Genomic DNA, 15590 nt, shown 5'->3' with positions numbered 1-15590 from the left:
AAGAAACTTACTAATTGACACCCGAATATTTTTTTATTCTGAGTGTTTGTAGCTACATAAATAGAGGGAACAGCCAACATATTTATTTCACATGCTGAAGAAAAGCTGGTGGCTTGCAAGAGCAAGGTACAGGCAGACAAAGGATCACCTGGTTTGTGGCATAGGAGTACTGTCTTCTCTCATCCCACAGGGAACCTACAGTAGTTTGCCTAATTCTTAGGTGACTATAATTATATTATCTGAATCCTCCTGTGAGAGTGCATTGGAAGTAAACAGTGATATGGGAATTTTACCTATCCAGGTATATGCTGGTATACAGATACATAGATCATTTGTGAAGGTTTCATGTGTACCAGTAGTGTTTACAGCCCAGCTATATGTAATAGATATTTCTATTCAGTTCTCCAGGCCCAGCCCAACTTTTCATCAGTATGTGCCTTGACTTCACTAAGGATAATTACTTTAAACAATTTTTCTAAGCCATTAACTCCGTTCTCTGTAATAATAAGTTATTTAAACCTATGCAGCACTTGCCTTAGTCTTCTGACAGTGTTCTAGACAGTGGCAGCTTCTCTGTGCCAGTAACCTACCTGTTATCTATGATCTCAGTTTTTAAGATATAAAAAATTGTATAACTCTTGCCTTCTGTAGTACTGTGTCCTCCAGCATCAATGCTCTGGCTGCTGTGACTGTTGAAGACCTCATTAAGCCCTACGTCAAATCTCTCTCTGAAAGGAAGCTGTCATGGATTTCCATGGGGATGAGTATGTCTGGAAAACATCTTTTCTGCTTTTGCTTTATAAATTGAAGGTTTCACTCAGATCTTGCTTATGATGTTGTATGTCAGGAGTAAGTAATTCACACCAGTGGGACTATGTTGGTGCAACATTTGGAGGAGACAAGATCAGCTGTGTAGGTTTTACACAAATGAGGGACAAGTGAGTTCAAGGAAAGCAGGAAACTGTCTTGTTTAGTCTTTAATAAGGAAAGATGCACTGTATCTGTGTTCAGTATTGATTCGCAACTCTAAAAAGCCAAATATCTCTGACTTAAAACACCTGCTGTTTTTCTTTCATCTGTCAAAAATGAGAAACAAAGGAAGCTGTTTGTAACAATTTTTTAAAAAAATGATATGCAAGCAATAGCATTGTGTCTCAAAAATATTCCAGAGAACAAGAAATTTAACATCTTCTCTGATACACTCTCAGGCTGTCACTCTGTTTAGCTCCTCTGCTTAATGTAACTCAAAGAGAATCAGAACTAGACCGAGCAGATGGTTTAAATCTGTGAAGTGCAATTGCCGTGTCTGTAACTTGTACTGCCTGTGACCAGCTGCTGGTGTAGCCCAACGTGGTGTCATAGCCCATACTAGGGAGTACAGCAGACTGGTGGAAGGGTATCAAGTATTAAATATTTTCACCTGAGAGAAGTTTCTTAAACTTTGCTTATGCCAGAATTGTTGTTTGTGGTATCACGAGTTGCCTGACATATCACAATGAATAGTGAGATTAACCTCTTGCTAGAGCAGTGAAACTCATCAGGGGCGGAGGTGGAAAAAACCAAGTAAGCCTGTTTTGCAGCTCCTGGAAAGAGACACTATATCGTGGTGACCTGGAATGTTCTCTGTCACTGTGCCAGCTCCCAGTGATCTACCAGCATTTACTCTTTTGCTTCCTAGACTTTAGACTGAGATGTGAAAATCATTCCCTCAAAATAGAGACAATGACACAGGGGATTAGCTGAGAAATGTGAACAATAAGTGGGTTATTGCCAGTATGACTAATCCATATGGCTGACATTTATTAACTACTTTTTAGTAATACACAGAAAGGGGATTTTGTCAAGTTTCCATGATCTCTTCTTAATGTAAACAGAAGCCTGACCTTTTGACCAATTCAGGCTCTCTTAGAAAAACTCCAGAAGCTAGCACATTTATTTGGGAGATGTTGGGGCCATGCTGGGTTAGACAGAAACTTTTCCATTAGTGATTTTCAAACTTTGGCAGATTTATACATTGTTCTGCCTACATTGTTCTGCCTTTCACACACAGGCCTGTTTTATGGTGGAGTCTGCATTGCTATGGCTGCAGTGGCATCTCTTCTGGGAGCCTTGTTGCAGGTAAGTGTGTCAGACAACTTCTTCATGTCCATGTTGAATGACCCAGAATAAATTATGTAAGAAAATAATTGCTGAATACCATTATGAGATTAGTTTTTATTCTTTGTTGGGTACGGATGTGAAACTGCCCAAGGCTCAGCCTGTGTCTTGAGCATCCATATATAAAATCCTGGCAGTTGAGTACAAAACCACTTTAAAAATTCTCATAATTTCTTTCTCTTAATCTTAGTCTTCTCTTCTTGTCAATTTGGAGGCTTTACCTTCCTTGCACAGCACCTGATAGCAGACTGTCTTCCTTCCTCAGGCAGCTCTCAGCATTTTTGGCATGGTTGGTGGCCCCCTTTTAGGACTGTTTGCCTTGGGAATCCTCTGCTCCTTTGCAAATGGAATCGTAAGTAGAAATTTAAAGACCCGTTCATCCAAAATTCGTTGATAATTTTGGGCATCTCCTTCCCCCTCTCCCACCAATAATTTGATGTTGGACAGCAAGGGAGATGTCTTTGGAACTTTCTGTGAGGATATTTCCCCTTGCTCCCTTTCTTCTTTATCCCAAGGAACTGACGACTGGAGATGTGTAGGAACTTGAATTTCCATCCCATGAAGAGATTTACACATCTGGATGGGGGAAAATAACCTAAATAAAAATGAAACTTTGACAAGGATTTCTTAAAACCGGTGTTAGAAGCAGGGACAATGCATCTTGAGATGCAGCTGAACCAGTAGGCTCAGAGAATGCTGGTCTGTCTCAGCAAAAGGGGGTCAGGCCAGGAAAATGGATTCTAAGCACTTGCAGACCAAATTGGGGTATTCTCAGAGTGCTTCTGTATTGTAAAATTATCGTTTCCAGAGGAAAAATATTTTCCATCAATAAAAGGATTTGACAAACCTTGTTAATATGGTCCATGGTTTAGTCTGGTGGGATTACTAAAGAGTAATCCCGCCAGGTTTACTAATCACTGATCTTTACCTCTTTGCAGTTGCAAATTTTGTATATATATTAAAGTAAAAAAAAAAAATTAATTCCTAGTTCTCAGCCAAAACCTCACCTACCTCTGATGTAGGAGAGACTTTTTTGCTAAAACAGGTCACATGAGAAAATTGAAAAATTGCTTTTGTATTTGCTCAAGGAGGGACTCAAATTAAGCAGGATTTTCCCATATATCATGCAGGCTAAAGTTATCCTTTGATTGTAAAGACCTAGTGGCCAAGTAAAAAGAGGTATATGCAGGAGCTGTGAGAAGACATTGTATTTCCCCAAAGGGGAATGAAGTAAACTCCCCAGCACTTCCCAACTGTGTATTTAATTTCTGCTTGTCTTGACTATTTCTTACTCATCTAGTTCTTGTTTCTTTCAAGTATCTTTTGCTTTTCTTGTAAATCCAAGTTTCACTTTTTGTTTTGCAGGGAGCATTTGTGGGTCTTGTCAGTGGCTTCGTTATTTCACTTTGGGTTGGAATTGGAGCTCAGATTTATCCTCCACTTCCAGAGAGGACCAAGCCACTCTATCTCTCAACTGCAGGCTGTAATATATCTACAGGAAATATAACATCAACAGAAATTCCATTAACAACAGTTTTCAGCACACCAGGTGCAGAAAGGTATATAAGTTCATCAAGTGCAGTAACAAAGCCTGTATTTTTTTAAAGAAACACAAACATCTGTAGAGTATTTGGGTTATGAAAACTATCCTTCTCTGGTTTATCTACCTCACTGTCTGAGATGCAGCAGTTTTCTCTGATTTTTTTTTCCTATCAGACTGAAGTTCGTCTGAATTATCTCACAACAGAAGTCAAAGTGAATCTTCCTATTGATCTGAAAAGCTTCAGTTCAATATTTGAGTTCAAAGGCTTGGAATGCCTTACTGTGGACCACAGTTTTAAACAAAGATATCATTTATAGTTATTGGATTAACTTCCATGATCTGTCACAATAATTTGGGTAATTGGCAGTTAAGGGGCAAAATGCCATTTAGCAGCTCTCTACCTACAGTAACTTGTCTATGCAGAATAGTTCTATTCAGTATATTCAGAATGGGCACAATATAAGAGATTTCCTCTGCTCTGCGACTGCCAGGTGTCATACTCTGGATGATCACAGTTAAGTTTAACATGAACGACAATACAGGGAGCAGCAGGAACAGGAAGAAGCTGAAAAAACACATTTCTTAGGGTTTCCAAATCCTTACACCTTAGAGCATTGTACAATCAAGAGATATCCTGACACACACCTGTGTGCCCAACATCCAGTTTCAAATACCACACCTCTGGCATGAGCCCTCCAGCATGCTCCTGGCTGCTGGGAAGCACATGTTGCAACATGTCACAGGGTCAGGGAGAACAGAATGAGGTGTAAAGATAGTTGTTCTACTGTTTCTGGCTGTTTAGAGCTGCATGGGGTTGATTTCCTTGTTAGTTTTTTTTGGTGTCACTTCCTTTAAGTAACATCACCCTTGGTAAAGAAATTAATCCCTCCATCTGGATATCTGGAGTGCTCAGCTGTGCACTAGGTTCATGGCAGAGACAGGACTGTGCTGTTTTACCTGTCTCATGCATTGCCTCAATGTACTGATTAGCCTTGTCTCTTACAAGGGAACTTGTTCTGCAAATTTTGGAACAAATTTTCAGTGCACATATGTTGTATGGAGGTTACAGGCTCAAGATTACGAGGTCACTTGGTTCAGAAGTATCTCTGTATTTACACACTGTCTGGAAAGAAATATTTTCAGGTTGTTTGGAACAGAAAAGGAGAGATTAACACTTTTTCTGCTTCATTTCAGGCCTGTCCTAGCAGACAACTGGTATTCCTTGTCTTATCTCTACTTCAGCACACTTGGGACACTTGTCACAGTAGTTGTGGGAATAATTATCAGCCTCCTAACAGGTACTAGTTTCAGAGCTGCGATTGAATGTGTCTCAGATCTCTTTTCAAACTAAGATGTCCTCAGAGCCACAGGAAGTGCCAGTAACCTATTGCAAACACTGTGTAAAGGTTACAATCCTAAAACAAATTTTTTCCCCTCAGCACTTCTGCATCCCACTCCTGGTCTTTGCTCACAGCAACAGTTACTACAAATCTCTAAGGAGAAAGAAGTTTCAGCATATTTTTAAACTTAAGGGGCAAAAAAAGAAGAGGAAAAAAAGACACCTGTCTTTCCTGTTTTATTAGATGCCTGCAGGGGCTGGAGCTTTAAGACTTGTCCCTGAACATGGCAACAACTCCGAGCAAGGATGTACACCTATGCTTCTAGAGGACAAAAGCAGTTTTACTTTGAGTGAGTTCAGAGCACTCAAGGGCTGTTGTCTGCATCCACAGAGTGCATGCTTTTCACCACATTCCTCAAGAACATGCCTAAGAGCTGCAGATCCTCTGCATGGCTATTTTAGCTTCTTTCTCAGTTTCCCAGTACTTTTGTGCAAAGGGAAAAAACAGCTTGCCATGGCTGAGAGTGGGGAGTTCAGTTCCAGCCCATGGCCTCATTACTTTTGCATCCAGGTCAAATGCAGACCACTTGTCATTCACTTCATGCATGGCAGAAGCAGCAAAAAAGCAGCTGTTCTCAGAGCTTTACCCAATATCCCCACCCAGATTCATATAACAGCCCTCATCTTTGAGGCTGTTAGATTCTAATTTTTAGACTGATCCACAACAGCTCCAGGACTATGAAACTCCAAACTCAGTAGACGAAATCACTTCCATTAACTTCCCCATGCCTTGCAACTAATAAGCACAAGTTACATTTATCTCATTTTCTTTCCCTTCTCAGTTTTTAGAAGATTTGCTCCACACTTCCTTTCAAGCACATGCTCTTCCCATTGCTATAGTGATGCTTGAACCCAAATTTTGCTTTTTACCAGGTAGGGATCAGGTTACCTATAGGCCATGAAACAAAGCATGAAAACCAGACAACTCCCTAAATCCAGATGAGAACTACTCAGCCCAAGAGCAGAAGCATAAAAGAATTAACCCAGCCACAATGTCAGCCTGCTTCTCATGGAGCAAGATTCCATTTAAGCCTCAGGTGGCAAGCAGAGCTAATTCCCAGCACCTACGTATGGTTTGTTTCCCTCCCCAAAATAACCAATCTTCCATGCCTTGAAAATGACCAGATATTCCATTAACCCTCTTCCCCCCATCTTGGGGGTGCCCTTAAATAATTCAGTATAAAAATTGCTGGTGAGTTTGGAGACAGGAACTTGCTGACAGGGAGCTGAGAACTGGAGCTCAGAGTTCAGGGTAGCACTTGGTGCCCCAATTCCTAGACTGGTGGAGTAGCCCCAGACATCACTGTATGTGGTTCATCCTTTTCTGGTGATTGCCAGATTTACTTTTTTCCAAAATAGGAAATCCAAGGAGGATCTAGGAAACTGGGAAATAGCTAAGGCATATCAAATAGACTTTGAGGGATCATTTTATATATTGAGTGGAGCAGGGTATACATCTTTGCAAAGAAATGATCCCTAAGGTCTGTGATTGCTTGATGGCTTTTGCTGCATGACTCTGTCCTGCTTGCTTGGTGCCCATAGCTGGGGTCTGACACATGGTTTGCATGTGTAAAGCTGGCTGAACAAAACTTGCCTATTTTGTAGGGGGACTAAAGCAGAACACGGATCCTAAATTCCTGCTGACCAAGGAAGATTTCCTGTCCAACTTCTCACGGTCTGAAACTGAGAAAGTAAGTGTAGTTGTGCATCTCTGATTTAAATCAGTCTTTCTTCCTGGGGAAGATAAATAAATTCCTGGCTTACATTTTTCCAATCAGGATGAATAGCACCTGGTACTGCCTGATTGACTATCTGCTTTAAGGCAGTGTAGCAGAGTACAAGGCAGGTGGGAATAAGGCAGCTGCTACAGGCAAGGAAGCAGTTTTGCCACAGCTTCAGTCCACAACAGAGAAGCCACTGAGAAAAGGGACAGTTTTCTCCATGTTTCTGATAAAATACTCCTTAACTGGCCTCTGGGAAGGTGCCCCAAGGCACACCTTGGACTCAGCAAAGCTTCCTTAGTTTGTGAACATAAGTTCTTTAAGGTCTGAATTTTTTTTGTAACTTTGGCTACTGTTTGAGAGAGAACATTTCTAGTCAGTGTATCATTTTCCTAGCTCTCATCTTAAGAAAAAAGAAAAGGGGAAATATTATTGGGTAATAACATCCATTAGAAGGGAGAATACATGGGAATTATTTTTTTAAAATAAGCTACTGAACACTTTTCAATCAATATCGTCAGCTGAACCTTGAAGCTCAGCTTTGTTCAGTAGTTCAGACAATAATCATACCTTTAAGATTGTCCAGCTTCAAAATGTTTTTCCTTGATATTGACAACTCCTTTTAGAATAGTCCTATGTATTTCAGCTTCTGGATAAGAGCACCAGTGAAAAAAGGGGTATTTTATCATACTATTGTAATGCTGTTTGCCCATGTGAGTACTGGAGATCAACTATCCAGTTACTATCATTCACTGTCTTTAATGGGTCAACTTCTTTTTCCACTATCTGGGAATTTAATCCCTGAAGTCTTTTGAAAAAACCGTAACAATCCACTACCCACAGGAAAGCTGATGTCCATAGCCATACTTATTTTATGCCTGGAATCAGGCATAAGAAATCAGAAACAAGTATCTATCTCTTATATTGCTAAGAGCTAAATAACAAGTGGTTTGCATCACAAATAATGCAGAAAGGTGATGAGATTAAAAAAACCAGGGCTAACAGCAACTTTCTGCACATGAAGAGCTCGATATCTCATTCTATTTAACAGAAATGCAACATCAAAGCAATGATGTATGTTAATCTGCTCTTCCTGTCATAGATGGGGCAAGGGTGAAGGGTTGGGAGTCAATAGCTCAAAGACCTGGTGGTGACATATCACTAGACATGAAAACAGCAATTAGAACTTTGCACACCCCAAACCACTTTAGGTAATTTGCAGGACAAGCACATTCTGTATGACAAGAACATTTTACACAATTAGTACCTTATGCAATACAAAACTTTCCATGCCCCTAGAAAAATACCATCTACTGCAATGAGTATTTGTGCTCTGTCAGCAACCAGCATGTTTTCCTGCAAGGCACTCTGTATGTCAGGCCTGACTGCTGGCCAAAGAGAGGAAGACTTTTTCTTCTGTTTCAAGGCATGGCTTTTGTCTGTTGTTTTTCAGCCGGAGAAAGTGGAAGTGTTGAACTGGAAACCATTTACCGTGGCAGAGGAAGGAACTGACAACCCTGCCTTCAGCCACATTGAAATGGATGTTGCAAGTGACAAGAACAAAGTCAATGGTCTTCATATATGACACAAGGCTGTGTCAGCCCACGAGGACAGTTTTGTTCCTGTAAAGCACTGTTGACATTCCTGTCCTGGGTCAATTACCAGCTCTGCTGGGGTCATGGGCAGGCATCAGCTGAGCTTTGTGGCACTATCGCCTTTGCATGACCTGGACATTAGTCAGGAAAGGAATCAGGTTTTTCTTGCACTTCTTCACTCTCTCACTCTGGTTCTTGGTGACAGAGCCTAAAGCAATGTTTCTGTGTGAAATATTTGCCTGATATTCTTGAGCCTCCTGGAAAATATCTGCTTTTAATCTCATTTCACCCTCCAAGTGAATTTTTTATTTGGGAAGAGTGCTGTTCACCCAGACATGACTGTTTTTCTGGTTTTTTTCTTTTTCTTTTTTATTTTAAGGCATTGAAAGTATGAAGAGATTAGGGTGTGGGAACTTATCAGATTGCAAGAAATAGTGGATTTTTTTTTTTGTATGGGAGGCATATTTACTGCTATCTGGTTCCTCTATAGAACTGATTCTGAGAGCATATTTATTTTGCTGGTTTTGTCATTTATGTTTCTTCTAACACACTTGATTCTTGGCTACCTGCACCTTCTCTGTGCTCACTGCTGGAAGCTGTAAGAGTGACTTTGGTGGTGGTGGTAGCTGCAAGAGTCAGTACTGTCTTTCCCTTCATGCCCTATCTCTTTCTTCTCCCGTCTTGCCTTTACAGAGCTGGTCCTCATGAAGGAAATAATCTATTTACACTTTTTATTCAGTGCCATAGATCGCAGTAACCTTCTACTGCATGTCCAGCTTGCTGGCCTAGGATTGTTCTTGCACTGGGCTGGGCACAGTGCAGCAGAGATGTTAATAAAGAAGATTCCCTTTTGTCTGTACTGGACAAGGGTGAAGGCTGCAACTGCAGTTGCCACAGCAGTTCTCTCCAGGGCTATGAGCTGAAACCTTCTTAGCCCTTTGTGTTCTTGCAATCCTTGTTTTCACTCTGGGGATTCATGTTCAAGGTTGGTTCAGATCAGACAAGTGCACACTGTGTTCTGGCAGGCGTGCAGAGCACCCTGCACAACTCGCCAGCATGGAGAAGGGATCACAGTGGACGTGATGTGCTGAAGGCTTTTCCAGGGCTGCAGAGCTTATGGAATGGCATATCCTCTGGTGGGGATGTCAAGGTTAACAGCCCATCCATGTGAGACCATGCTCTGTGCTGCTGTTTTGGGAAGGTGAAAAGACCCATTGCTTTCTTCTCTTGTTTGCTTTTGGGTACAGTGGGGAACTCTGACCCACTGTATAGTTTTTGTACTTCAGACTTTTACTATGGCTATACAAGAGTGTTTAAAACTCTTCTAAAGCAGCAAAATGAAGTTGGAAAATTAAAGCCATTGCAGGAAAGCTGGGATGTGAAGCTTAGAAGGCAGTCATGGTTAGGTGAAAAACTGACTGCATGCCTTAAATGCTTTCTAAAAGTTATACTGCATTTGTGCCAAGTACTGAGCTGCTGCAATTTGGAATAGTGCTTAGTGATTGGTGCCCTGTAGCATCTAAATCAATTTTTTTCTGTGCCCTTGTGACAGAGGGCACTTAATGATCTACTGCATAAGATGAGCTGTTAGGATCAGAAAACGAAGGTGAAAAAATGGTCCAAGGACCAGAGCAGGAGAACAGGCCAGCCAGACACTCTGTGGATGCCACCAAGGCCATGACTCCATCGGCAAACCCAGCGCAAAACTGCGTGATGGAGGCAGGTTTCCCCCATGTCTCCTGAATTTTTTTACATTATCCACTGCAGAGTTTAGGGCCAGCCCCTTTTCTCACTCTCCTCTGCTGCAGCTCCGGGTTCAGGTCAGTGGAAGGGCTATGATCAAGTGGGATAGATCCCGTGACTTACATCTTGTGTCCCTGTATCAAAGATCTGAGACAAACAATAGCATCCTGATTAAAGTCTTCTCGGATTCAGGACAGAAATATCTCTGTTTTGGGACCGTCTGAGTTACTCTGAGACAATTATCCCATTGACTGGATCAGCTGGCTATGCTTCTCGAGTCTCAAAAGATAAGTGCAGCTCATTAAACCTTGTGCCTTGCCTTCATCACCCAGAAACAGATAGTGTTTTCTGTGCTATGGAATATTTCTTCAGCTCGGAATATAGTAATTTATACTTACCAGGTACTTTTCAGCCCATAGATCTGAAAGAGGGTAGGTACTGCTACCTCCACTTTGCTGCAGAGTGCTGAAGTGGACTGGTGTACCTCTGTGTGCCTGTGCTTTGTGAGTTAGAGTAAGCTGGAAGAGAGCAGAAGCCTGCAGCAAGCATTGGATCTGTATGCCTGCTGGTATGGCTACAGCCCTCTCAATCCAAATGCTGAATTCTCATGTGCTTCTCCAGAGGGTGATTGGTCACTGCTGTGTGAAACAGCATCAGCATGTCCTTTCTGCATCACTCTGTGCTGAAATTACTGTGCTGTAGTTGATGCTGCCTTAGACTGTCTTAGATAATCTGTAACTTCTGCCTGTTTTGTTCATGGACACTAATCTTCCTGGTTATCATACTTTTAAAATGTAGTTTTCTTTTCTGTGCTTTGAATTCACTTAGTTGTTGAAAACAGAGGAAATGCATAAATTATCATCTTACCTCCCCTTTATTGCTGAAGTCACTATTTAACACTGAGCAGTCATTTAACTCAAATATAGGAATGAAGTGAAAGTTTGTGCCAGGTGGTATTTATTGGTCCACAATCAAAACACCAAGATGAGTTTTTACTGGGAAGTTTATCTTGCTGTAAGTGGTTTAGAGACAAAAACCCTTACACTTTGCAGGTGACCTCTTCAACTTTCTTGCTATCTAACTTCCCATGACTGCAGCAGAGCTATAAAGTGACTCTTTTGGCTTTATTTTTTTCTACATTCTTCTTAATTGACATCATGAATTAAAACAGTTCTTCAATTTTCAATAATATTTTCTCTGGGAAAATATACTATTCTCTGCTAGCTGAACTCTAAGCCAGCGTCTTCTTTGTCTGCATAAAAGCAAGATAATTCTTGGAGTCTTCACTATACTCCTGCATCCTGATCCTTCATCTCTCCCAGCTGAAAGCTCACCTGATAAAGAAATGTGGGATGCTGAAAACTTATTCATTTCACAGGAGTGGGATCACTCCACAGTGTCCAAATTACATGCAGCATCTGGCAGGATTGTGAGACAAAACAATTAGGAACCTATTTAAGTAAAAACATAAAAAATCCCCAACGCTATAACCACAACAGTAACAGTATTTGATTATGTGAATACACAAAAGAACCACAGAGAGAAAATAGTGTTGGATTTTTTCTCTTTTTGGTCTGCATTTAAATTTTACTTCCATCTGAGTGGTCAGTTTTCTTGCTGAAAAAATAAGGTAAACAGAAAGAAACTCATCAATGGCAAACAGTAAATATTTCATATGCATAATTTATTTTTAAAGTTTATTACATCACATTATACAAGCATTAAACATGGCTTTATGTTGATGATTTTTTTTAAGTGTGAAAACTTGACATTCTTTTCCATAGAATTTTTCTATTTACAAATAAACAATCTCTATATACTTTATATATATATATATAATATATATGGTCAATAATGTAACTCCCCTCAGAAAGATTTAAAATAAAAAAGAACTGATTTGTAAACACAGTTTCTGTCATAGTATTTGGTGGCTTGAATATAGATGATGTTCTATTCCTAGATTTTTCTTTTGTCAGAGTATTTTTTATTCTAAGATCTTTAAAACCAGTGTGGGACAGAATGCAAAAAACTTAGCAAATGGGCTGAAAAACAGTCCCAATGTACATTTTTTTCCCTTGGTTTTAAAAACTGGTGTGTAACTGTTCATGAAGTACATGCTGCTGTCAAGAATGGCCTATGGAGAACAATCTTATGCTGATTGCAAAATGATTTCACAGTAAATCCTCTGATGTGTGCTGTCCTGTTGCTATGTAAAATGTCTGTGCCATGCATCGAGATTGCATTTTTTTCTTATTTCCTTGAAGGTAGTGCTCTTGTGGAGCTGGAATAAGTAAACAACATACAGGACTGTCACATGGAGATTTAAACAAAACCCATCATCAGATCAGGAAGAGAATGGCATAAATTAGTTCTCTAAAGACTATTAAAATTCAATTTATTATTATTATACTATTATTTGGTTGGGGTTTTTTCCTAATAAATAAGAAGGGAGCATCTTTCCTGAGTGTTCTGCTATGTAGCTCTGAAGGACTCCTGGGAAATCTGTTCATCAGACCAGCAGCAGAGAAACCTCGCCAGGTTGACTGGTCAAACTGAAGTGACAGAGATGTATTCAGGGTCTGCCAGGAAGGTCAGAGCCCCTTGCAGCATCATACTCAGCACAAGTTTGGCAAGCAGCCAATTTATAGTCTCATTTAGAGCAGATGGGACACAACTTCTAGCAATGTGCTGTCAGGAAAATTCATCATAATGTAGCTATCTTGAAAACTACTCTCAAAAGCAATTATTATCTATGGCATTTCTGCTGTGCATTTTTTGTTTTGGCACATTTTGTTGCAGTGGTTTCTCTGGAGTGGAAGTCAGTTTATATTCTACTGTGTTTCAGTTCAGTTCTAGGAAGTTACTGAGATGTAAATTGACAAAGCTGCATATTACTGCAGGGATTTGCAAAGGTCCATTTTGCTCATATGGGTGACACTGATTTTATGCATGGCTCATGTCTCACTTCACTGTTTAGCAAACAGTTTCTAAGCTCTGGTCATCTGTTGGTTTAGACATTAAACAGAGGGCATCCAAAATAATCCAATTATTAATGAGAATTTGGTCTGAATATGATTTTGCACAGTGATCCTGCCCCAGAATTCCCAGGCTTCAATTGTAGGTGGTGGATGGTAAATACTAACCCATCTGGCATGTGTGTATTGGAGATCAACATTGCCTGATCCTCACCCCCTATTTACAGAGACAGAAATACTCCTATTTCCCCACTGTCCTGTGGGATGTGTCCACAGCTGCTGTAAGCAGAAGCAAAGATGAACAAATTCACTTCCCCGTTAGTCAGAAATGTACCCCACAACCACTAGTTGTGTTCCCAACTCAGTTTGTCGCTGAGCCAACACAGAACAGACTAATTCTGAAATTCCTTCAGTGCTTGTGTTGTTTCATAGGACTTCCAGGCTTGGGGCAGGAGCTGCTGATAAAAGGGAGCTGCTATGTCATTTATCCTCTTTAGGTAGGATGGTGGGTTGCTACTGGAGGAGATTCCTTGCTTTTTTGTGTAGGCAGGCAGTGGCTACAGACAGGAGGGTGCTCACATTTTCTTTCATTCCTCTCCTTCCTCAAGTCATATTGCCTTTCATTAAAGCTTCCCCTTCTCATGCAAATAGCACTGTTCTCCTTTGCAATGGAAAAAAGTTAATAGATCTAATTTGGTGGTATTTGTCTTGCTGCAAATGGTCTTGTTGTCATGTGGAGCTTGAGGTATCCATCCACAGGATCTTGCATTGTGCTATCTGTCCAGAAGGGCAAATTCTATTCCTTCTATCAAATTACTTCCAGAATAACTTCTAGAAACAACGTATTGAAGAGCTTTCATAACACCCAGTATTTTGATTCACATTGCTCCATCCAACATTTATGATGTCTTCAAAGCTACAAGTCCACTCTTTTGAGTTAATAGTCTGGAAATTTTAAATTTCTTAATTAAATCAGAAATTTTTAATTTCTCAATACAAAGGAATTTGCTAAAGCATATTGACAGTGACTTATTTTGCCCAAGTCTAGTTTGCAGCCTGTGTAGAATTGCTCTGCATTAAGGATTTCAAGCTGTTTCGTACTACACTCTGTTGTTTTGGTTTTCCCCTCCACCTCTTCATAGATAATGGAATGATGAACACAGAAAATGCTGTAAGTGTAGATATTCTGGATGACTGTGTTTTATTCTGCTGACCTTGTTCATCTGTCTTTTGTTTTTTTGTTTTGCTTATGCAGATAGGTCTTTAAGACACCATCTGACATCTGTTACGTGTGTTAAGTACACCCTAATTCCTGACTAAGTGTCACAAATACATGGGCAGTTCTGAGCAAGATGCTCTAACCTAATTTGATTCCTTCAGACACCAGACAGTCCTATAGCTGAAAAGGCACTGTTCAAAACTTTAACCTATACTACCAACTTTTCACAGTTATTTCCAAATAAATGACCCTACATTTAGATACCTCTAGCCACATTTAGATGCTTGGCTATCTGTCTGCACTTCTGATGCCTACATTTTTCAGAATTGTTAGACCAGCTGCTCAGACTCATGATCATGCATCTCCTTCTAGATAGTACTTCAATATTGCTGAGTAATGGAAATGGTCCAGCTACGTGACCTTAACTGGTGGCAAATGCAAACTAAACCAGTTGGGTCCACTGTGGAAGAGAGCAACGCTGCCATGCACGTGCTGCAGGTGGTGGCCACACACACGGACAAACACTGCCACGTTGCCAAGGCGCAGTCACTGCTTGTGGAGGAGCAACTTCATGAGAATGAGCTGTAAGATCACCAGGTTCTGTAAAGCACTGTGAGTTGTATAACTGCTTTGAAGTTCAGGGACTCAAATTCTAGTCAGGGCCTGGGAGATTCCTGGCAAGAGTGCAAAGGCTTAGTATTGGTCTGATGTGCTCATGTTGACATCAGCTCTGGAGAAGACTAAGCCTTGGAAACACCTCTAATTTCAAAAGCCTTATGATAGAATCCACCCTATTGAACGGGGGCACACATGTGCTAAGTGCACACAACATTACTGACTATTCCTTTCAGTGCACTCTCTGCTGTAGAAAACCAGGAATTTTTTTATAAACAAGAGTTCTTATTTTAAGCAGTTTCTTCCCCATCCTATCACGGCCACTCATTGTGATATGATTTTCCATTCTTCTTCCTTTCCTTCCGCTCCTTTTGCAGGCGTTCTAGTTCAGCTTCATACATCATTTCCTGAATCAGGTACTTTTCTCTCCTCATTCGATCTCTAAGATCTTTTGGAAGATCTGGAATTAAGTAGGAGATCAGATGCTTTATGCAAAAGACAAGGTGCTGTGAACACAAAAAAAAGGAATGAAAAATTTAAAATCTCAGGAAAAAAATAAGTACTTCTCATATCTTCTGAAAACATTCTCTTTCCAATTTACAGACAAATGCTGTGTTTAAACT

At 40.4% G+C, this 15590-nt stretch overlaps 2 protein-coding genes across 7 annotated transcripts in view; one reads left to right on the top strand and one right to left on the bottom strand.

The window, feature by feature from the left end:
- SLC5A8 (solute carrier family 5 member 8) overlaps window positions 1-12348 on the top strand; it is a 29444-nt gene extending 17096 nt beyond the window's left edge. The window contains exons 9-15 of one of the 2 annotated variants that reach the window (XR_015803831.1): window positions 652-764; window positions 2051-2118; window positions 2423-2509; window positions 3523-3716; window positions 4895-4998; window positions 5284-5389; window positions 6705-6790. Coding sequence is in view for 1 of the 2 variants with exons in the window: in XM_014889852.2 (XP_014745338.1) it covers window positions 652-764; window positions 2051-2118; window positions 2423-2509; window positions 3523-3716; window positions 4895-4998; window positions 6705-6790; window positions 8274-8405 (784 nt within the window). In the remaining variant the exon portion in view is untranslated. Of the gene's footprint in view, window positions 1-651; window positions 765-2050; window positions 2119-2422; window positions 2510-3522; window positions 3717-4894; window positions 4999-5283; window positions 5390-6704; window positions 6791-8273 lie in introns of those variants that run through there. The other variant, XM_014889852.2, reaches the window with a different exon arrangement.
- ANO4 (anoctamin 4) overlaps window positions 11822-15590 on the bottom strand; it is a 173358-nt gene continuing 169589 nt past the window's right edge. For all 5 annotated transcript variants that reach the window (XM_088165126.1, XM_088165127.1, XM_088165129.1 and 2 more), the window contains one exon: window positions 11822-15473. In XM_088165126.1, the coding sequence (XP_088021252.1) occupies window positions 15282-15473 (192 nt within the window). In that variant the 3' untranslated portion in view covers window positions 11822-15281. The remainder of the gene's footprint in view (window positions 15474-15590) is intronic.

The sequence above is a fragment of the Sturnus vulgaris genome, chromosome 5 (assembly GCF_052056855.1).
Source record: "Sturnus vulgaris isolate bStuVul1 chromosome 5, bStuVul1.hap1, whole genome shotgun sequence".
Lineage (NCBI taxonomy): Eukaryota > Metazoa > Chordata > Aves > Passeriformes > Sturnidae > Sturnus > Sturnus vulgaris.
This window is presented reverse-complemented; position numbering and strand designations above follow the sequence as displayed.